The sequence below is a fragment of the Pipistrellus kuhlii genome, unplaced genomic scaffold (genome assembly GCF_014108245.1).
Source record: "Pipistrellus kuhlii isolate mPipKuh1 unplaced genomic scaffold, mPipKuh1.p scaffold_m20_p_8, whole genome shotgun sequence".
Classification (NCBI taxonomy): domain Eukaryota; kingdom Metazoa; phylum Chordata; class Mammalia; order Chiroptera; family Vespertilionidae; genus Pipistrellus; species Pipistrellus kuhlii.
Window position 1 is genome coordinate 25,437,976 of NW_023425584.1, and position 23,975 is coordinate 25,461,950.

A 23,975-nucleotide genomic window follows, 5' to 3' on the forward strand; every position below is an offset into this window, starting at 1 on the left:
TTTCCACCAGCAGTGTTTGAGGTTTCAAATTTTTCATATTCTTTCTCAACTTCTTATTTTTATTTGTAAACTAGGAGAGTAAATTATCCATAGAGAAGAGCACCAGCAAAATAAATAGTACAGGCAATTAAGAAATGTTGACCCCAGAATCTTCTCAAAATAAGACAAAAGGAAGGCCAAGAGGCACATGAAAACATGCTCAAAGTCACTAATTATCCAAGAGATACAAATCAAAACAACAATGCCGTACCATCTCACACCTGTCAGAATGGCCAACATCAATAAATCAACAAACGACAAGTGTTGGCGAGGTTGCGGAGAAAAAGGAACCCTTGTGCACTGCTGGTGGGAATGCAGACTGGTGCAACCACTGTGGAGAACAGTATGGAGCTTCCTCAAAAAAATGAAAATGGAACTCCTATTTGACCCAGTAATCCCACTCCTAGGAATATAGCCCAAGAAACTAGAAACACCAATCAGAAAGGATATATGCAACCCTATGTTCATAGCAGCACAATTCACAATAGCTAGGATTTGGAAACAGCCTAGGTGCCCATCAGCAGATGATTGGATCAAAAAGCTTTGGTACATCTACACAATGAAATATTATGATGCCATAAAAAAGAAGGAATTCTCATCATTTGCAGCAACCTGGATAGAATTGGAGAACATCATGCTGAGTGAAATAAGCCAGTCAATGAAAAAGAAACACCACATGACCTCACTCATTTATGGATAATAAAGAACATTATAAACTGATGAACCAAAAGATAGATATAGAGACAGTAAAGCAACACGCAGGCTGTCAAATTACAGTGGGGAAGGTAGGAAGATCTGGTGGAGATAAGAGATCAACCGAAGGACTTGTATACATGCATATAAGTACAAAACTCTGGGGAGGGAAGGCATGTATGGAGGGGGAGGGCAATGATATATGTACATAGATAATAATTTAATAAAAAAATTATATAAAAAAAGAAATGTTGACCCCAGATCAAGGATTAATGCTTGCTTTTAAATTATTATTTTAATTAGCAATAAATTATTTTGATATTATGGATTTGAATAATTCAGGACCCAAAAACAAACTAAATACATGATTTCCTTTACTCCCCCACTCCCCCCTAGATGTTCATAATCTGTACATTTTCTGGCATGTAGTATGTGAAGTCCAAAGGGCTCAAACACTGGAAAATTAGAATTCTGAAGTCCAACTCTGGCTAAGGTAATATATAAATTCAAATATTAGTAGCAGTCAAGTCAAGAATTAATAATGCTTTCTATCACAGCCTAAGCAATGGCAATGAATTCTATTTAAAAGAAGATACAACAGGTACAGCCTTCTGAAAAGAGAAGTAAATGAAACATATCAGAAATGAAAGCTAAGGCTCTACCATATCCATAAACTCACAAATTTTAAACAACATAGATCAAATCATAGTTAGCAAAAAGGAAGGATGGAGTATGTGACAGTTTTCCAACTGAAGTAAAAATGTTAAGTGGCAGTAATTTTTAAAAAAATATATTTTATTGATCCTTTTACAGAGAGGAAGGGAGAGAGATAGAAAGCTAGAAATGTCGATGAGAGAGAAACATTGACCAGCTGCCTCTTGCACACCCCCTACCGGGGATGTGCCCGCAACCAACGTACATGCCTCTGACCGGAATCGAACCTGGGACCTCTCAGTCCGCAGACTGACGCTCCACCACTGAGCCAAACCGGTTTCGGCAAGTGGCAGTAATTTTTACCCCTATTCTATACCTGCCACAGTTACTAATTTGTTTTTCAGAATAGTGCAGATTGGAGTGAAATTTGGCTCTTAGAATCTAAAAAACAGATTCTGGTTTTCCAAGTATCTCCAAGTCAATACTGGGCTTATATCTTTCTTTATATTTCTTATAACTCCTCAGCAACTAATTTCTGATTTTGAAGAATGAATTTCTGGTCTTTTTAAAATAAAGAAAAATGAATGGATTCCTTCAACCAGCTCCATCTAATGTAAATAGCAGAGTATTATTAAACAACATCATTTAATATTTGGTCTGAACACCCAAGACTGAAAACAAAGAATGAAAATCATGGACTGGGGCCTAAACACCTTTGTAACTCAAACTTTTTAAATCTGAGAAACGTAAGCTATCGCTATGATTTAAAAAGTCTGTAAACTTGGTAGTCCCTGAAATATCCTATAAATCTTGTTTTATTAATATCATCTTATACCAATTCTAAGAAAATGGATTGACACACGGTCACTGCTATGAGGGACAGAGAGATCAGATAAGAGCATAAGGCAGCTCGTCATATGTGAGTGATTTACTTACACCTACTTTTTCGCCCAATCAGCAGTCATTAAAGGGTCTTTACTATTTATGACACATTCTCATTTCTTCAAGATTATGCAATATCATGTATAAATAAATACTTCATTATTATGTTAGAATATTAGAATATGCTGTCAGAGCCCCAACCTGAGCTGCAGTGATAGTTAAAACTTACCAGCTGGACTAGTAGAAACTCGCTGGGAAGGTGGTCTGAAGCCAGGTGCCTTGGAGTTGTCAGGGTGCACATTTTCCAAGTGTCCAAGTACAGAGTTATTTAGGAACGCTGACTGAACAGTGAAAGAGGCATCTGCAGCAACTCGTGAGGATAGTGGAGCATCTCCCCATCCCTGGTTAGCTGGCACCTGATTACTCTCAAAAAGACTACTGAAGTGATTGAAAAGTGTGGCTGGGCCAAATGTCGGTGGCAACGTTTTATTTGCTGGGTTAATGTGCATCTGAGAACCATTCATAATGTTCATGGCTGAAGAAAGCTGCACTGCAGCTGGTGGGCCTTGAGGTGGTGTTAAAGGAACTGGATTTGTAACAAAAATAGACTGGGGATCCTGGTGTATAGTTGCATTTGGAACCACTGAGTAAAAAGAACCTCGGGGCTGCATTCGATGAGAAACTCGAGGTGCTGGTACAGCTAATTGAGGTAAATTATTGTTATCCTGATTATCAGCAGCAACCAATCTTGGTGATGCCAAAGTCAATGGAGTAGGTTCTGAATTAGATGCAAATGGCATTGACGCAGAACTTAATTCAGAAACATTGGATGGCTGGGCCTCCTCCTGTGTGTTGTTAGAAGGCGTGGGACTGTTGGATGGGTGAGTTTCTGGAGCTCCTGGCGTGTTACTGGCAGAGCTATTGCAGCTATTTGCAGATGAAGATGGCGTACCCAGGTTTGCCACGGGTTGGTCCTGTGTGGACACTTTCTCTTTTGGGGGTGGCATGGCAGAGAAAGACTCTGTCTTTTGTGAAGAAAGTTGTGCTTGAGGAGCACTTGCAGGTAGAAATGTGGTGGGAACTTGTCCACTAGTGACTGGCGCAGAGGAAACTGAAGGCAGGGAACTACAAGTGCTTGTCACAGAAGAAATCACTGTTGCTGGAGAACTTGTCTTAGGCACACAGGCAAACAACTGCTTTCTGACTGACGAAGGAGTCCGGGTGTTAGTCACGCACAGTTGCTGACTGGCAGCAACAACAGAAGAGACAGTGATAGGACAACTGGCAGTGGCTAGTGCAGCAGACTCAGAGGGTAAAACAGTACCATTCTGGTTAGGGAGACGGCCTGCAGAATTATGCTTGGGAGAGCTATTTGCGTTGCCAGGATTCACAGGTCTCACTGGAAATGGTCCCCAAGTGTTAGGAGAGGGTGAAAAGGTTCCTCCAAACTGGGCCATGGGTAAGCGAGGATGCCGAATCTGTTGCATAGTCTGAGCAGCCAGGAGAGCAAAATGAGGGTGGGGATAGGCTAAGGGTAGAGAAACTGGGAAAGAAGAACGTACATTTGTTGGAACGTTCTTGTTAAGTTTATTAGTGGCCTGGAACGTAGACAATGTTGTTGCCTGTGAAGTTACGAGAGCTGGAGCACCTAAGGGAAACGCGTTTTTACTGGAAGCTGCTGTGGTGCCTACTCCAGAAGAGAAGTTTGCATGGAGGGACTTGGTGCTGGTAGGTGTTCTGATATGATTTTTAGGAATCAAGTCTTCCAGTTCCTTAGCAGGATCTTGAATAAGTGCATTGATAAGTTGAACTGCATATCGTGTTGATTCTGTACCACCCCTGGAGAAAAAACAAAAAAACAAAAACAAGATAAAAAACATAAAACAAAACAAACAGGCAATCTTTGCCATGAAAGAAAATTCTATATTCTACTATAACTAACAAAAGTATGCTTCTAATAAAATTTATTTCCACACAGAACTAGCAATATGCATTTCTACAATTACCTTATTGTGATCATTCTCTCCCCATTCTTATCTTTTTGTTTATCCACATCAATATGGGCACCAGTAACATCTTGTATTGCAGTGATGTTGCACCCTCCTCTTCCCATTATCCTGGAAACCACTGAAGCTGGAACAGATAATTTCTTTGACCTAAAAAATGAAGATTAAACATAAGCTTAAGTGTTCAAATTTGCCTGAAATGTGTCACATGTCAGCTAAACTGCAGTGACTGACCATACATATTACTCTTTCTAAATTAAAATAATGCATGCTATATTGTTAAACTTCATACTGAAAAACATAGGCTAGCTTATCAATATCAATAACTTATACTTAGCAATCCTATAAAATAAAAGGCTAATATGCAAATAGACTAAACGGTAGAACAACGGAACAATCAGTTACTCTGACATGCACTGACCACTAGGGGGTGTGTGTGGAACATGGCAGGCATAGGTTGCGGCAGGATGGTGAAGCAGGTGAGCCTTGGTGCCAGACCAACGTGGGGCGCCAGTCACTGTCATTGGGGCAAGTCTCTGGTGGTTACTGAAAATTCTTTGCTTCCATATGCTGTGGTCCTGCCCAGCGCTTGCACCCGCAGCCAGCACCGGAGCCACCTCTTGCATCCACTGCCAGTGCTTGGCATCTGTCCTGATCACTTGGCGCCATCAGTAGGTGCGAGTGGCGGCTGCCAGAGCCCTGATCGCCCAAGGGCTTCTCCACCTCCTCCTGCTCCTGAGGGGCGATTGGGCAGCAGCTGCTGCTTGCACCTTTTGATGGCACCAGCCCCACTTGCATCCACTGCTGGCACTAGCTCCAATCACTCGGTGCAAGTGGGGCCGGGGCTGCTGGCAGACAGGGAACTGGGGGCCCCAGCGGGAGGGGCTGGGCAGGGGCATGGAGGATGAGCCGAGACCCACCCCTGTGCCTAAAACAGCTGTGTGGCCCAGTTCCTTTCAAGGTGCACGAATTTGTATACTGAGCCCCTAGTAAAGAATAAATCCTCAGATTTGAATTACATAAAAAGCAATTCACAAGTGGAGCCTGGGACTTCCACTTGTGTATAAGGTAAATGGTTGCCAAAAAGAAGACAAAAGGCTGATAATGAGATCTGACAAAATGGTCCAATAGCCCTGAAGGATTATCAAAGAAACCCAGTGTCTGCTGGCACAACCAGGTGAGAATAACACCTATTATTTTCAGGTGGTCATTGTAGACCTTAGGATTCCCCCTTTGAGAGAGGGACCTTTAAACTTGAACCACTCCTTCCAGAAGAATACCCAGTGGCAGCTCCTAAATAATAAAAAATTATTATTTTAATGTAGACAAGTTGGGAAGAATATATTTAGATATTTTGAAAGCTAGAGCATGAAGTAGGCTGTATGCCATGAATAATACTTAAATCAATCTGACCAAGTGTGCATCCTATCTCCTGTTTTGACAAGACTTCTTCCTTTATTGTTTGCAGTCATGGACATAAAATCTCGGAAATATTACAGAATATAAGCCCAGAAACTTTAGTCCTTTGGTGATTAAATACACATCCATTAAATCTATGTCTGTCCTGTTGTAAAGTGTGAACAGAGGCTAGAAGTATCATCTGGATTGTGTATGACGTTTAAAAGCAGTGACGTCTCTCTGCTTTTATTCATTTCACCATCATGGCTTAAGAATAAGGCAGGGTGAAGGTACTTGTCAGGGTTAGCTGCAGGGGTGTTTTTCTTTCTTTTTTTTGAGGAGGAAGGTAGTTTTAATTTCATAGGCTCCTTTCCTCCTTTTTATGATGATCTAATTGCATTAAAAGCAGCTAATCAGTTCTTTAGAATATGTTATAAATAGATAAGCTTGATGTCTGAATCAAAATGGGATCATTAAACAATCATAGCCCTAATAACAATGTGATTTGCTGATAAGTGTAGAATCTTCCATTTAAGAAGCTTCTGCCAAAACCGGTTTGGCTCAGTGGATAGAGCATTGGCCTGCAGACTGAAAAGTCCCGGGTTCGATTCCGGTCAAGGGCATGTACCTTGGTTGTGGGCACATCCCCAATAGGGGGTGTGCAAGAGGCAGCTGATCGATGATTCTCTCTCATCGATGTTTCTAACTCTCTATCCTTCTCTCTTCCTCTCTGTAAAAAAATCAATAAATTAAAAAAAATAAAATAAAGAAGAAGAAGAAGCTTGTGGCCATTTTGTAAACTGTAAATCTTAGGTGTTTTTTTTAAAATTTTGTTTTAATAAAATATTTTTTGCTATTCTAATGCCAATGTTTGTTCTTTCCTATAAAATATGCATGCAAAATTTATACAGTACTTCTAATTTTGCTTTAGCCTACAGTTGAAAACAATAACTACATTCAAATTATTCATTAATTAATTGGTCTATGTAAGTTAAAAAGATAAGACTAATTCTTACCTTCGTACAACTTCTTTCCACCCTTCTTCTCTTTTTTGCCCCCTTTTAGGGCTAGTCAGATTCAGCTTTATGTTTGGAGAGTTTAATGGCAATGACACTGACTTGTAGTTTGTTGATAAGGAATTAGAATTCATTTCACCTTCAGGTCTGAGAAGAGAGATATATTAAATCCAATAAAAGATCAATTTTAAGTTAAAAAATCAAGATATTATGATGGAAAAAATTATGCTGAAATACTTGAATTAAAATTTGGCACATCAAATTATCAACAATTCAGAAAAATAGAAATAGGACAGAGTCCAACATCTATTTTAGAATAAAAATGGATTCGGTTTTTATACTTTTATTGTCAAAAGTTGTACTATCCTATATAATAAAACCCTAATATGCAAATCGATCAAACAGTGGAATGACCGGAGGAAAGACCAGTCAGCGGGCAGATGCTCAATGCCAGAGCTGCCCCCTGGTGGTCAGTGCGCTCCCACAGGGGGAGTGCTGCTCAGTCAGAAGCCAGGCTCATGGCGGGAGAGTACAGCAGCAGTGGCAGGAGCCTCTCCTGCCTCCGCTGTAGGCAGGCAGTAAGGAGCAAGAGGTTCCAGACTGCGAGAGCGCGAGACAGCAGGCAGACATCCCCTGAGGAGTCCCAGGCTATGAGAGGGTGCAGGCAGGGTTGAGGGGACACCCTCCTCCCAGTGCACTAATTTTGTGCACCAGGCCTCTAGTAATCAATAAAAGTGATATAGTGAAAATCAAGATATTACTAATATTTTCAACTTCAGAATGAAATCATAATTTTTTTTTTAATAATCTCATTTTATAACTAGCACGTTAGGACACTGATAAATTTCACTTTTGAATACTGAAGACAATAAGATGGATTTAAACTTTAACACAACTTGCCCTTGAAAAATAACCTCAAATTATTGTGCCAAGCATGAAAAGACAACAAGTGGATGTGGAGTTAACATATTAGAAAAATTTACCGTGTTTGAGTTTTAGAAGTGGCAGTACTTGTTTTTTCTTCTTGGGAATGAAGTAGCAGTGAGGGGTATCTCCTATCACCAGAGGAATTCACATCCATACTGAAGTTTAATTCTTGGCTTTTACCACCACTGCTACTCTCACTGTTGCAATCTGTGCTGTCCAAGTTATCTGAATCACTGTTCCCTCCTGCACCACCGCCTCTGGGTTCTCCATTTATTTTATTTTTGTCTGCCTTTTGTTGTGTTAAGGATATATGTTGTTCTGGTAATATTAAAGGTGCGGTGAGAGGAGTCTCTTTTGTTTTGTTCTTCTTATTTTTCCTGTTGGTGCTGGGGGTTGTCACCACATTAGCCCTTTTTTTCCCAAACGCGTTTGTGAATGTTGCAGATGTTGCAGAGATTCCAATTGTGGTGGTGGTGGTTGCACTAGGAGGCTCTATGGGAACTTCTTGCTCCACTGAAATTATCAAATAGGATAAAATTCACATTGAGAGCCACAGATCTCAAAATAAATTATTACATATATAGCTGTAACATTTCATAATAATTTAGTCCTTTACTCATATTTTCCTTACACCTGTTTTTACTAGCAAATAAAGAAATCTTGCCCTCGCCAGTTTTGCTCAGTGGTTAGAGTGTCAGTCCGAGGACTGAAGGGTCTTGGGTTTGATTCTAGTCAAGGATTTGTATCTCGGTTGCAGGCTCAATTCCTGGTCTGGGTTGGGGCGTGTGCAGGAGGCAACCAATAGCGTTGTCTCTCATATTGGCTTCTCTCACTGTCTCTCCCCCACCCCTCCACTCTCTCTAAAAATCAATGGAAAAAATATCCTCAGGTGAGGATTAACAAAACAAACAAAAAAGAAATCTTTACTATTATTAGAACAAATATACTATATCATATATATATATATATTTTTTTTAAAATATATATTTTATTGATTTTTTACAGAGGAAGGGAGAGAGATAGAGAGCTAGAAATGTCGATGAGAGAGAAATATCAACCAGCTGTCTCTTGCACACCCCCTGCCGGGGATGTGCCCGCAACCAAGGTACATGTCCTTGACCGGAATCGAACCCGGGATCTTTCAGTCCACAGACCGACGCTCTACCACTGAGCCAAACCGGTTTCGGCCTATATCATATTTTGATGTCTAAATTGGTATAAACCATTTATACAGCTAACACTTTTAAGATCTGAAATGTTAGTCTTATGAACTAACCAAAAATCACAATATAGTTTGAATTTAGAAATATTTTCAAATAGGATTTTAGAATTAGAATTCAAATACAGCAAGATTATTTGCTTACTACAAGCTCTGTATAATAAACAACTGAGAATAATAAACCATAGTGCTGTAGAGCTCTGAACCTTAGTAAAAAATTTACTGTTGAACTTACTCAATTTATATGTTTGTCTCCCTCCCTTCTGTTTCTTTATATCACCTTACAATATAAAATGTTTAGAAATATTTACTATAAGAGTCAATTGTCAATTTCAGATTAAAGTAATTGAATATTTAACTAGAATTAATTACATCAAAGGCATTCAAAATGAAGTCGCTAAATACAGGAGAATTTTATCACTAATTTCTCACCATCTTCATCATTTTCCTCTTCATCTTCATCCTCTGGTAGTTCTGAATTCTCCTTAGGTTTGTTTTCTTCATCTTCTTCCTGCTTCCTTTTCTGTTCCTCTTTTTTCTTTTTTCTCTTTTCTTTTCTTTTCTCTCTTTTAGCTGCAAGAGCCTGCTTTCTGCTCTCCTCTCTTGACTGAAATAAAGATGTATCACATTATCAACAAAGCAATATTTTATTTTATTTTTATTTATTTATTTATTTTATATATTTTATTGATTTTTTAGAGAGGAAGGAAGAGGGGTAGAGAGTTAGAAATATCGATGAGAGAGAAACATCGATCAGCTGCCTCTTGCACACCCCTACTGGGATGTGCCCCCAAAGCAATAGTTTAAAATAAAGAATGAAATGCTATTTTTGTTTATGATATGAGGAGTTTCCCACGAATATCAGTTTCAAAACATATTTATAAAAGCAACAAAAGAAAAAAAAAATGACATCATGAGAAATAAAAGGTTTTGTACTTCAAAAGAACCATCAAGAAAGTACAAAGACAACCCTTAAAAAGGTAAAAAATTTTCAAATCATACATCTGGCAAGGGACTTATATCAAGTATACGGTTGTCTTCACTTATCCATAGTTTTGTTTTTTGCAGTTTCAGATTTTTTGCATATGGCCTGCAAAGCCTAAAATATTTACTATGTGGCATTTTATAGAAAAAATTTGCCAATGTCCTATGTTAATAAGAAAGGGAGGACTGCCAAGACCGGTTTGGCTCAGTGGATAGAGCGTCGGCCTGCGGACTGAAAGGTCCCAGGTTCGAATCCGGTCAAGGGCATGTACCTTGGTTGCGGGCACATCCCCAGTAGGGGGTGTGCAAGAGGCAGCTGATCGATGATTCTCTCATCGATGTTTCTGACTCTCTATCCCTCTCTCTTCCTCTCTGTGAAAAATCAATAAAATAAAATTAAAAAATAAATAAATAAATAAAGAAAGAAAGAAAAGAAAGAAAGAAAGGGAGGACTGAAAGAAAATACTGTATTTTCAATTAAAAATCATTTCATCACTCTGCTGCCATAAATCCAATTGGCTATTCAGGGAATTGCTGACCATGTATGTCCTTGGGTAGTTATACAATAAAAAAAATAAAATAAATTAGGATGGGACCTGGCTGTCATCTAACTTCAAAGCTTTATTCAAAGCTTTATTTTAAACTAGAGGCTGGGAGGGGGAGGGGGGGTTCCCCTCAGCCCCACCTGTGTCCTCTCACAGTTTGGGACCCTTTGGGGGATGTCCCCCCGCTGACTTAGGCCCATTCTCCAGGAAATTGGGCCTAAGCTGAAAGTCAGACATCCCTCTGGCAGCCTGGGAGCCCTTGGCAGATGTCAGACTAACAGCTTAGAACCGCTTCCCAGGCGCCTAACATACTTAGCACTGCCACAGAGGTGAGAGAGGCTCCCACCATCTTCACTGCACTGGCCAGCCATCAGCCGACTTCTGGCTGAACGGCAGCTCCTGCAATAAGTGTCTGACCCCTGGTGTTCAGTGTGCATCATAGCGACCAGTTGTTTTGCCATTAGGGTCAATTTGCAAATTACCCTTTTATTATATAGGAGGTTGAAGACAGTGTATTTTCTTCTTATTTTAACTGTAATCAAGTTTATCATGGAGGTACTAAAATTTATTTAATTCCCTAATTATTAAGACTTTAAGGTTTACAGTTTTCTCCCTATTATAAGCAATACAACAATAAATAACCTTATACACATTCACATCTTTGAACATTTGTATATAAAATTTCTATAAGTGGAATGATTAGAATAAGGTTATTTACTTTTTTAATTGATTAATTTGTAAAATACCTCTGTTAATAGTTATACTAATTTATACCATTCATAAAGAAATCATACTAGAGTGTTAATTTCTCTATACCTTTGCCATCAACAGCTATTACCAGACCTTTAAATTTTATTTTTATTTATTTTTATTTTATATTTTATTGATTTTTTCAGAGAGGAGGAGAGAGGGATAGAGAGCTAGAAACGTCGATGAGAGAGAAATATCGACCAGCTGCCTCTTGCACCCCCTACCGGGGATGTGCCCGCAACCAATGTACATGCCCCCAAAGGGAATCGAACCTGGGAACTTTCAGTCCGCAGACCGACGCTCTACCACTGAGCCAAACCGGTTTCGACCAGACCTTTAAATTTTAACAGTCTGATAAAAAAAACTTAAATCACTCTTTTATTGTGCATTTCTTTATTTATGAAATTAGCATTCTCCATCTATTTATTAACCACCTATGTTTATTTTTCTGTGACTCATTCCTTATTCTGAGCAACTTCTCTTTTTCTCATTGATATGTAAGGAATCTTTCCTTCCGTTTTTAGCTTACAAGTTTTGTTTTGTAATTTAAAAAAATATATTTTATTGATTTAACACAGAGAGGAAGGGAGAGAGCTAGAGAGCTAGAAACGTCGATGAGAGAGAAACATTGACCAGCTGCCTCCTGCACACCCCCCACCGGGGATGTGCCTTCAATCAATGTACATACCCTTGACCGGAATCGAACCTGGGATCCCTCAGTCCACAGACCGATGCTCTATCCACTGAGCTAAACTGGATTCGGCTGTTTTGTAATTTTTAAACTAAGAACTGGTGTCAAAATTTTAGCATTTTCCAAGATTATTGTATTTTTTTCTTTATTTAATCAACAAAATATTTTCTTTTTAAAAAAATTTATTTATTTTTAAAAATATGTTTTATTGATTTTACACAGAGAGGAATTGAGAGGGATAGAGAGTTAGAAACGTCGATGAGAGAGAAACATCGACCAGCTGCCTCTTGCACACCTCCCACTGGGGATGTGCCTGCAACCAAGGTACGTGCCCTTGAGTGGAATCGAACCCGGGACCTTTCAGTCCGCAGGTCAACGCTCTATCCACTGATTTTGGCTAATCAACAAAATATTTTCAAGTTAAGCTATCTCTTGCATTTCTAGAATGACTATTTTATCATGGAGTTTGTTCTTTTAATGTAAGTTCTGGATTTAATAACATCATTTCGCTGGTAAGCAGACTGAGCCTCAAAAAAGTGATCTTGTTTATTTAACTTTTTCCATTTTACCACACACCCTAGGCTACTTGACACTTAGTATTATAGCTCACATCTTTTTTTTTTTTTTTATAACCCACATCTTATAAGAAACAAATGATTTCCATTTTTACTAAACTTTTCTTAGACTAACATTAAAACCACTTGGGCAGTATAATAGTATCATTTAGTAAACTGTGATTTGCTTGAAAACGAGACCTCACTTATGTGGTTCAAAATATTTTTTACGAATGATAGATTCAAATAAAAAATTATGATGTTTTGATAATCTATTAATCATTTCCTTTGAAAAATATTTTGTTGAAATTATTGGTTTATAGGTGGCAAATTTACCCTAGATTTTCAACAATTTCTATAAGGAAAATTATTTTTCCCACTCACCTTTTCCAGATCAAGTTCCTTTAAAAGAATACTTGCATTCTTGTTTGCTTCTGCAGCCTGTTGGTCTTTAGCCTTAACAATTGTCTCAACACACTGATGACATTTTTTCAACAGTTCCTATAGTGAAAAATGGAAGTATTTCAATGTAGGAAATAAAATAAGCTGATTAGCATACCAAAATCCAGGGCTTAATTCAAATAAATTATATTATCCTTTGAGTCTAGTCATGAATCAATATTTAATTAAAATAAGGAACTACTCCCTAAAAACTTTGTATGTTTTTAGAAAACTTTCTAAATTGGGCTAATGATATAGTAGTAATATATTTTTGCTGCAGTCACTGTAATTATGGTTCAGAAGAGTAAGGAAATCATTTATTAGAGGTATTATACCCATTCTCTATTTACAAATGGAGAAACTAAAGCATAGTAAGACAAGGTGGTTAGTCTCACAGAGGATAAAAGAACAGGTTCATAACTGTACATTTTGGCACATAATTCCACAAAAAACAAAAATGTGCTCCAAGAGCATATTAAACCTACCTTATCTGTAATTGTTGCTATGTATCTCATGCATTCTATATCAGAAGGGAACTGATTGACTTCTTTCACCAAATATTGAACAACTTTTACATGACCCTGTAAAAGAGTACAACAGAAAATACATAAAAAAATCTCTTAAAATTTTCCCCATATGCTTAAAAACTTAAAAGTAAAAACTATAGTAATAATTTCAGATAGTTTATTAAATTACAAATTAAAATTATAAAAATAAAACCAGCTCTAAGTGGTTTGGCTCAGTGGCTAGAACGTCGGCTTGCGAACTGAAGGGTCCGAGGCTCGATTCCAGGCAAGGCATGTACCTTGGTTGCAGGCACATCCCCAGCAGGAGGTGTGCAGGAGGCAGCTGACTGATGTTCCTCTCTCATCAATGTTTCTAACTCTACCATCTCCCTTCCTCTCTGTAAAAAATCAACAAAATATATTTTTAAAAAATAAAATAAAATTAGTGTTGAGTTTATAAACAGAAAAAGATAAGTACCACATGCTCAGGAATATATGGTAGACTAAAAGATATTTCTCCTGAATTTAATATGCCCATTTCCCATGGAAAGTAGAAAAGTTTTTGTAAATTAGTCCTAAAAACAAAGAGGATGTTCTAGATTCCAAAGCATTATTTTGGCTCTCACCTTACTAAACAAGGTATACTGTCCACATTTAACTGAGTCCTATAAGTTGACTCTAGAAAAAACACTTTCTAAATGTCATTATCAGAGGCTGAATAATTTGTAATCAATTCTACTATAACCAAACTTGCATAGATTCCACTCTTATTAAGGTTTTAAGACATCCTCAAAAATTGGTCTGATAGTGACACAAAACAGAAAAGTGGTTGCCTTCAAAGCAGTCAATTAATTGAACAAAGGCATGATGAAACTTTCTAAAATGATGGAAGTTATTTTATATCTTTACTAGAGGCCTGGTGCATGAAACTGCTGAAGTGCAGTGAGCCGAGGGGAAGGAAAGCATAAATGACTGGTCTGGGGAGGATGGCATGAGCCATATCCTACAGGGCTTTGTAAAACATGTTAAGTCGTTTATAGTTTATCATAAAGGCAATAGGAGGGCTTTAAAAAATATAACAGATAAGTGAGCCTTTATATATTTATAATAAGTTTTTATGAAAAGAGTTCACTCATTTTTGTTCCTCCTGAGGTAGAGAAGACATCCATCTGTATATAATATCTGACCTTAAATCTAATGTTTTATGTACAATGACATAATAAAATTAGTCTAGACACCAGTTAATCTAATAAAATTGTTTGTAGTGAACTAACATATAACTATTAGATTTGGCCACCAAAAGTGAAAACATAGCAATTATTTGTATATAGATTTATAGTCATTTACCCAAGGTCAATTTATCTTTCTTATATGGTTTTAACATAGAATTGATTTAAAATTATTGAATTTTAACCCCTCTCACCCATATCAAATTACCTTCCGAAATGCTGACATAAGAGGTGTGATTTTCCGGTTATCTGCTGCATCCACATCAGCACCTGCTTGCACCAGCAACTGCACCACATCAAAATGACCACCATTGGATGCCAACCAAAGTGGTGTGTTTCCCTTCTTGTTATGAACATCAATATGGGCTCCCCTATAAAATCAAAAGATGTGAATGTATTGTAGTTTGTTTCCTATAAGAAGAGGCAAACTTTTTCTATTTTTCTCTATTTGTCTTTTATCTGTTACAAAATATCATGTAAACAATCTGTTCTTTAAAATGTCAATAAAGTAGAACAATTTATTAGCATTAATGGCTCTGGAAAGTGAAAGTAGAAAGTTATATATATATATATATAAAAAATTTACCCACCTACTAATCAGGAGCTCACAAAATTTATAGTGACCTTTGTCTGCTGCTATTGTTAAAGCAGTATCTCTTGAGGAAGGCACAGGGGGGGCATTAACATCTGCTCCTTTATCAAGGAGAACTCTTCCAACCTCGGCATACCCTCCAGAAGCAGCTTCCATTAAAGGGGTAAGACCAGTCTGTTTAAACCAAAAATTATTCAAGTAAATTAAAATAACTTTTTAAAAGGCTAAAACAATTGACTTGTGTTTTCTATTTCTTATTTTCTCTCATAAAGCTAATATTCGCAATCTTTAATTTCATTAAACAGCAAGTAAAAATTGTTATTCAATTAGACAAGCTAGAATGAATTAACTTATATGATCACATGCTAAATTAAAACAAATAGAACAATTTTATACCTTCTATACTGTTATAAATTTACTCATGAGACCTTAACTTCTCTACACAACAAATAAAGATATTAAAAATGAATAAAAAGTAAGTAAAGTACAATGTTCAATGAGAAAACTTTTTTAAGATAATACTTTATCGAGAATTCAGTTTGCTAAATATCTCAGGGTAAATTCTTTCAATCCTATTCAAACTTAGGTAAAATAGATTGAAATGTCATGTATTTTATTCATGTCTTTTGTTCATGACATTTTTGCCAAAAGATATTTCCTATTGGTATTATTTCTAAAGTAATATGATTTATCTAGAACTTCTAATAATCAAGTGGGTCATATTGAGTATCTGTAATATGAAAAGATAAACTGGATAGCAGGAAAGGTTCATTTCTCTTTGTGCAATGAAAAGTTTTAATGAAATTCAGGGAGAAAAAATGAGATTTTCATTGAAACCCTTCCAATTTGAAATGAATACCAGCTTAGCCATTGTCTGATTATTAAGAATTTTACACAAGTTACATATTTCTAGAGTTCTAAGTACCTAATAGTTCTAAGCCAAAAAAAAAAAAAAAAAAAAATGAATTCAAAACACTGACATACTATTACTTTCTGAATGCTAAATAGTCATGAAATTGTCAGAATCTGTCATGGTCAGATTAGATTTTAATTATCTTAAATTTATAATCTCTGCAGTAATTAAAAAAAAAAAGTTGATTTTAGAGAAAGGAAGGGAAAGAGAGAGAAACATCAATGTGAGAGAGAAACACTGATTATGATTAGTTGCCTCCCACACACACCCTGATCTGGGATTGAACCCACAACCTGGGTATGTGCCTCAACAGGGAACTGAACCCGCTACTTTTGGTGTACGGGATGATGCTCCAACCAACTGAACCACACTGGCTAAGGCTACGCAGTAATTTTTGGGATTGGGGTTTTTACCATTGGTAAGCAGATGCCTTATTAAGGCACTTGCCTCTTTAAAAGTCTATTATTAATGAGCTCTATAAAATAATCTTACTACTTAAAAATATCTTACTACAAAATAATATTACTATGGTACATTCAAAAGTTGCACATTGGAGGATTAAGAGAACCACTCAAACGTGAGATTGAAAAAAAATACTGATTCTATTTTCTTCACTATTAATAAAAGTCATGAATACTGACCACTGAATAGCACAATTCTCCAATATTGCATTGGGGCATCAGTTTTAACTTATGACAATTTAAAACAGCACATCAATTTGAGCTGAAATGCCATTCTTTTTCTACTAGAAATATATCTGACGAAGTTGACAAATTATAAAGTGCTTACCTTTGCTCTATGCTCAACATTGGCTTTTCGGTCCAGAAGCAAACTCACTACTTCTGCTCGACCTTGAAAACAGGCCAAGGTGAGAGCTGTGTTCCGATTGGTCTCTATTTGGGCGTTAATGTCTGAACCCATATCAAGCAACAATTTCACTGCAGGAACATGTCCATTCATTGCAGCCAACATCAGGGGAGAGATACCTAGTTTACTCCCAGTCCTCAGGGGGGAAATTAGAAAAATAAAATGTGTTACCTGTTGTTTTTTAGAAAGCATAGAGAACATAAAAGATGAAAACATTTCAGTAAAAAGAAACAAATGAATGATTTTGTTTAGACTAATAATTAGAAATAGAAAAATTCCACAATTTAAAACATAATCCTGAGAGTTATAAATTTCCAACTATACATACAAAGTACTTTAAAAATAGTCACCTTAATTGAAATAATCTGTGATTATTTATAAGCACATTACAGGAAGAACTGTTAGCTCTTGTAAATTTATTTATTTATTTATTTATTTATTTATTTATTTATTTATTTATTTTTAAAATATATTTTATTGATTTTGTACAGAGAGGAAGGGAGAGAGATAGAGAGTTAGAAACATCGATGAGAGAGAGTCATCGATCAGCCGCCTCTTGCACACCCCCTACTAGGGATATGCCCGCAACCAAGGTACATGCCCTTGACCGGAATCGAACCCGGGACCTTTCAGTCCCCAAGCTGACGCTCTATCCATTGAGGCAAACCGGTTTTGGCATAAATTTAATACTATCTTAATTAAAAATGGTGTCTAGCCGAAACCGGTTCGGCTCAATGGATAGAGCATCGGCTTGGGGACTGAAGGGCCCGGGTTCGATTCCGGTCAAGGGCATGTACCTTGGTTGCGGGCACATCCCCTGTAGGGGGTGTGCAAGAGACAGCTGATCGATGACTCTCTCTCATCCATGTTTCTAACTCTCTCTCTCTCTCCCTTCCTCTCTGTACAAAATCAATAAAATATATTTTTTAAAAAATGGTGTCTATTTAAATATTTAAGGGAAGACACTTATTCTAAATAGTAACTTAATAATCATGAGTAAAAAACCAGATAGGCAATAGATACCTTGAATTAATTTCTGCCCCAGCATTAAGCAGAATCTTAATGATATTAACATATCCTCCAGATGCAGCTAGACTCAGTGGTGTATAATCAGACACATTCCTATGTTCTTTATTTGCACCTCGAGCCAGCAACAAGTCTACCACCTACAAAGTAAAATATGAACAGAGAATTCCAGTTTACACAGGGTTTAACATATAATTAATTAGGCTTTGTATATTCAAATATCAACATTAGAGAAATGGATTCAATTTTACATCAAGAAATTCAAAGGTTTGAAATCCCTATTGTACTGAAATTACAAATTACTCTTTCTATTTGTCAATTGTTGAGTAACCATTGCATTTCATATGTGTTAGGATTGTGGTTCATTCATCTTAAGCATATTTAAAATATAAAATAAAATATTTACAAGTGAAAATTAACATTAACACACCTCCTGACGTCCACCAGAACATGCCAATGAAAGTGGAGTATCCTTAGTCCGCTCAGATTGCGCTTCTATATCTCCACCTTTATCCAAAAGGATTTCAACAACTCCAACATGTCCTGCTGTTGCTGCCAGGATGAGTGGTGTGAAACCTAAATCAGAAAATAAAAATCTCAAACAAATTTGTTATTTTTACTTATTAAGCTACTGCATTTATTTCTTGATTATTTTAGTAGGGAGTCTTTAGGACAGATTCTTATAAGCATTTAACATAAAACTGCTCTAGCCTCTAATTTGTTTGTGACAAAATTCCATAAACATCTATAAAAAGGAAATGTTAAGTCAAAGATAACTATTATAGTTTATACTCATAGTGAACTTTGAAACCTCTGCATGCTCAACTTTTGGATTAAGGAGAAAGGAAGTCTGTATTTCCCTGATAATTTACAGTTGAATTTCTGGAGAATAATTAGGCTCTGAGATGAATAAATCTGAATTCCAAATTGAAATATGCTTCACCACCTTTTCACTAAGACAATCTAGAAACTATTTATTGACAATGAAAAAACTTGATGTAACTACACTCAGACATACATTCATTCATTCATTTATTTATTTATTTATAACTGACCTGAGAGAGGGAGGAAGGGAGACAGAAATACTGATGTGAGACACAAAGATCAGTTGCCTCCCACACACATCCCAATTGGGGATTGAACCCGCAACCTAGTATGTGCCGACTAGGAATCCAACCCATGACCTTCAGTACATAGGATGATGCTCTAACCAACTGAGCCACACTGGCCAGGGTCAGACTTTAATTTTGACTGACATTCTTTACCTTTTTTGTCTCTGTGTTCAATTTTAGCATCTCGTGCAATGAGTACAGATACGAGTTCTTCATGGCCACCTGCACAAGCTAACGTTAATGCTGTGTCGTGATTGCTCTCAGTCTAGAAGGGGGAAAAATAAATTAGATTTTGTTTTTTTACAATGGGGTTATCAATTGAAGAGCAAACATTTTCACAATGAATATAAAATGATAATTTTCCTTTCTAAACAAAGAAAATAAAAATGTGCAAAATAAGTTTAAATAAAGCAATATACTCACATGTGCATCAATGTCAACTGAGGGATAGACAGGGGGCAATGACTGGGAAGCCACATTGCTTGGAGACTGTGAACAGGGTTCAGGTGTAAGACATTCTGTGGTCTGAGAGGAACTGTTTGAACCAGTGGGCACTCTGCTACTCACAGCTGAAAAACAATATCCATATTGCTGAATTCTACTAAAAAAAGTAAAGTCATTTATAATATACAAAAAAATACAGAAAATATAAAATTCTGTATTAGTAATATAATGTAGTAATTAAATCCCAAGCTTTACAGTCAAATGAACCTATGTTTGAATCCCCATTCTACTACTGACTTTCTGATAATAGGCAAGTATAAACCTCTTGGAGTCTCAATTTTTCTAAGGTGTAAAATGTAAAATGTACAATGCCTGCCTTGTAAGGTTGTTGGAAAGACTACTTAGAATAATGCAGGTAAAATACTTAGTACAGTGTCTGTTACTGAGTGCAAAGTAACAAATGGTAGCCTTTTACATTGTTAATAGAGAAAAAAAGTTTCCTTTAAAAAAAATAAAGACTTTTTTAATTTATAAAAGGCAATTAAATATCCTGAGAACAATGCAAAAAAAAGAGAACAAGTTAGAATATTAATAGCAGGGAGCATGTTTTGTTTAGTTTTTTTTAATTCAGTATTTGCTTTGAAAATTTGCCACAATGAATCAATGTCTGAAAATCAAACTATTTTTAAAACGAACAGTGGAACTTCTATTTTGGATCTCAAAATCTGGTGTTTGGAAACTTTGTTAATTGAAAAGACACATTTATGTCTACATATTTCTTGCATTTCATTGGAGATGAAGTCTGCCTCAGAGAGAGAGAAATAGGACTTATCTTAAAGGGATGCTGTGAATTGTCTGAGATGTTTTATAAAAACATTTAACACAGTATTTAGCATATCATAAATACTCAAAAATGTAATTATCAGATAGATAATCAGAACTTTCAGTACTGTTATTCACTAATTTGAATTACCACTTAGAGAAAAACTCAGAAAAACACACAATCATCAATAATATGGAAAAAGACAACAAAGTTCAGTAATGTCAATAAACAAACTTCTATCACCAAGAATGAAAATCAATAAAAAAACTCATAGGTCTTAAAGGGAATTATAAGCATTTCAAATGTTAGAAAATGTTCTCTCTAGAATTTTGATAGGACTCCAATCATTTGCTAAGGTGTTCACAAGTGTGAATGACTCAATTTAGTATACTACTTTTAAGAATAACAAATTTTAAAAATGTTAAGATATGTTTTCATATGAGCTGTCCTCCCCCTCAGTATATATAAAATTATCTTGGCAATAGAATTTCTTCAGATTGTCACCACATAAGTATACATAATTTAAACTATCCATTTACAAATAGGAATGATTATTATATATATTTGTTTCACCTATAAGAACATGCAAATGAAGAAAAGTTTTATCTAAAATTTTTATCATTTAATGAAATAAAAGCAGATATTAATTTGTTATCCCTCCTCAAAATAGTTGACATATGTGGAAAATGGTTCTAGTAAACAAGATTCTAAAGATGATACATAGTACCTTTATAATAAAATTTTTACAGTGGTCTCATAATTATTAACATACATCTTATTAAAGAATTACTTTTTAACCATTATTAATTTTACTTATTCATGTTATCTCTTGTTATATGAAAAACAAACATTTAAAAATTTTTAAACATTTGACTATAGAGTGCTGTGCCAGAATGTGATGTTATTAAAAAAAAAAGACTTCTTTACAGAGTTGACTTTAAAAAATACTTTTTTGCATTTAAAAACTATATGACAAAAAATGTGTTGTCACATCAACTACTGTACATTTTCTTCAACATTATTCTAGAAACATTTTTCTACCTTGCAATAATGACAATCAGCAATATTTCATAGAAGTAACTTTAATAGGATTAATTACATACAAAAGTTATAAAGATAATACTAGAAAGGAGCAAAAATTTAAAGGTACATGTGAAATAAAGGTTTTATTAAGATAAATTTACACCAAGATAAGGTTCATAAATCTTAAACTGTTTCCTACCTCTGAACAAAATGTCTCTCAAAATGACTATAATTGCTATCACAAATGTCACTATATAATTCAAATTAAATTTATGCACTATCCCAAAAAGGTGATAAAAGAACTAAGGGTAATATTCTACCTAATTCTTTATAAAATTTAAGACAGTTTTGTAGGCAATATAGAAGATGATAATAATAAACTTTGCTATATAAACACCTCAGATACTAGGTGTACATAAGCTTTGTTGTAAGGTTTTAATAAATTAAATCATTATAAATTGTTTTATTTTAAAATTACTATTAGTTTCATATAAATAAATAAAAATCTATAAATAAAATATTAACATCTATGAAAAAATTATTATTTAAAGGCATTTTATTGAAAGTGCCCTAAAAAATAAGAGTTTCCTAATTACTCATTTATTCTTAAGCCACATTGACTACCACCGTGTTGTTTAAAGCAAAATACTTTTGAATTGAAATGTTACAAAGAGCCTATTAATATGCCAAAAGCAGTAACAATGTGCTAAAGTCACAAAAATACATTAAACCTTATATGCACATCAAATCTTAATATAAAATAAGAAAATGTTTAATAGAATTTAAAAGTTTTGAGAAAATAATATCTTTAAGATAAATTCAGAACTTCAAGTTGAATCAGAGCAAGCATATTACGTCTGTGGTTCTTAAATCTGCACTGACTTTGACTCTTGTTATTTACTAGCAACTTAATTTCCACAAGCCTCAGGTTTTTAAAAGAAAAACAGGTGGGAAAAGTACCTATAATATTTTATAGGATTATTATAAATAGCTCACAAAATAATGTACATAAGCATTTAGCACAGAGCTTCGTGCATGGTAAGGCCTCAAGAAATTGAATAGATATTAGTTAATTTTTAGCCAATGTTTCTTATATATTCATAATGAGATTTTTACTAATGTTTCTAAAATTGCTCAATGATCAAAGCTATACCTGGGTTTTAGACATTTGAATCATGTAAAACTGAAAGCTGGACATGAGAATTACTTGTTATTATGCTAAACTGTAAAAGTCCAATATTTTCAGAAGAAAAGGACTTGAAGAACCATACTCCCAATCAAAAATTTACATACATTTTGTCTGGAACTATACACAGTATGACACAAATAAGACTGTATCCTAAAAAGGCTAAGTTAGTCAGCTAATCCAGTTGCAACATTAATAAATTATGTATCATCATGATAAATTTGAGAATAAAACAGCAATAAAGAAAAAATACTCCTATATTTAAAGAGTAAATTTATTGCTATTATAAATGAATAATTGTAAGATGTTTAGTATTCTCTCCTTTATTAAATACAAAGTTGAGAACTAGATTTAATTTAGGTAAAATTAATCACATCTTTGGTCTCACATATAATCCTACCAATTTCAATGGATCATACAATTGTAGAATTAGGTATTCACCATTCATCCTTGTCTAATTTCTTTAACCATCAATTAAAAAAAATTAAGAGAAACTTGGACTTAATGGAAATTTTTATATGAACACAATTTTTTGTATTTATTGGCTGATTTACAAGTTAAGGTTTATTAATAAAAGAATATTACACAATATGGTAGACCAATTATCACTAGATATTAATGTCTAAAAGAAATAAAATTTTGTTAGTTTCTATTAACATTACATATCATTAAAAATGTTTTCTAAATCAGCTTTTTGAAGTTTTATGTTAACTTTGTAAAAGACCACTTCAATTTAACAAATACTTTGATGAAATAAAATTTAACCTCCCCTACAAAACCATCTGACCACCCATTTATTTCCATAAAGTTCAAATCTACAAGTTTACTTTTAGAGCTGTTTCTACAGTCTTTAAAAACAACAACCAAACAGGTCCTAAGTTACAATAATACTAGATTGATCAGTAATGTGGGTTTCATAGCTGCAAATTGAGTATTTAATTAGGAAAATTACAATGCTATTTATAGAACCTTAAAAATGTTATTCCAGGATCACCAGTTTTATTATTATTCATAATCATACTTCATACTCCAATATATACCTTTACCCAGATTAGAAATAAGAGCTATAGATAAACTCTGAGTTTATTTATAACAACTCTCAATGCTAACCACACAAAGTTAATTTGAGTTAAGTGGCTGTGGGCTGAAGATATAAAAACTTAAAGAATCTAACTCCTTAGAACATTTCCCATCATTTTTATTTCCTTTACAAAAACTAAGATATTCCTCCTCAGTAGTACCTATATTCCATATTAGAGGAGCCTCAGAGGCTATATTACAATTCTATAACTACTGAAAGTCATCCATCCCCCCGCCCCCCAATTCCTGATTTAAGTAATCTTATTCCACATTTTTAAAGATTCAGTAAAGATTAGGAAGACTACAGAATCACAGAAGAAGAAAACTGGGATAGCATAATTGGGATGGGAGGAGGGAAAGGAGAATAAGACAAGA

At 35.2% G+C, this 23,975-nt stretch overlaps 1 protein-coding gene across 10 annotated transcripts in view; it reads right to left on the minus strand.

The window, feature by feature from the left end:
• LOC118710974 (ankyrin repeat and KH domain-containing protein 1) overlaps nt 1-23,975 on the minus strand; it is a 124,225-nt gene that overhangs the window by 14,238 nt on the left and 86,012 nt on the right. For all 10 annotated transcript variants that reach the window (XM_045576908.1, XM_036423828.2, XM_045576907.1 and 7 more), the window contains 14 exons: nt 19,468-19,613; nt 19,198-19,309; nt 18,363-18,508; nt 17,930-18,072; nt 16,829-17,042; nt 15,125-15,300; nt 14,743-14,905; nt 13,285-13,380; nt 12,743-12,859; nt 9,267-9,441; nt 7,672-8,128; nt 6,689-6,835; nt 4,275-4,424; nt 2,498-4,107 (listed from right to left, as the gene is read on the minus strand). In XM_045576908.1, the coding sequence (XP_045432864.1) occupies nt 2,498-4,107; nt 4,275-4,424; nt 6,689-6,835; nt 7,672-8,128; nt 9,267-9,441; nt 12,743-12,859; nt 13,285-13,380; nt 14,743-14,905; nt 15,125-15,300; nt 16,829-17,042; nt 17,930-18,072; nt 18,363-18,508; nt 19,198-19,309; nt 19,468-19,613 (3,852 nt within the window). The remainder of the gene's footprint in view (nt 1-2,497; nt 4,108-4,274; nt 4,425-6,688; nt 6,836-7,671; nt 8,129-9,266; nt 9,442-12,742; nt 12,860-13,284; nt 13,381-14,742; nt 14,906-15,124; nt 15,301-16,828; nt 17,043-17,929; nt 18,073-18,362; nt 18,509-19,197; nt 19,310-19,467; nt 19,614-23,975) is intronic.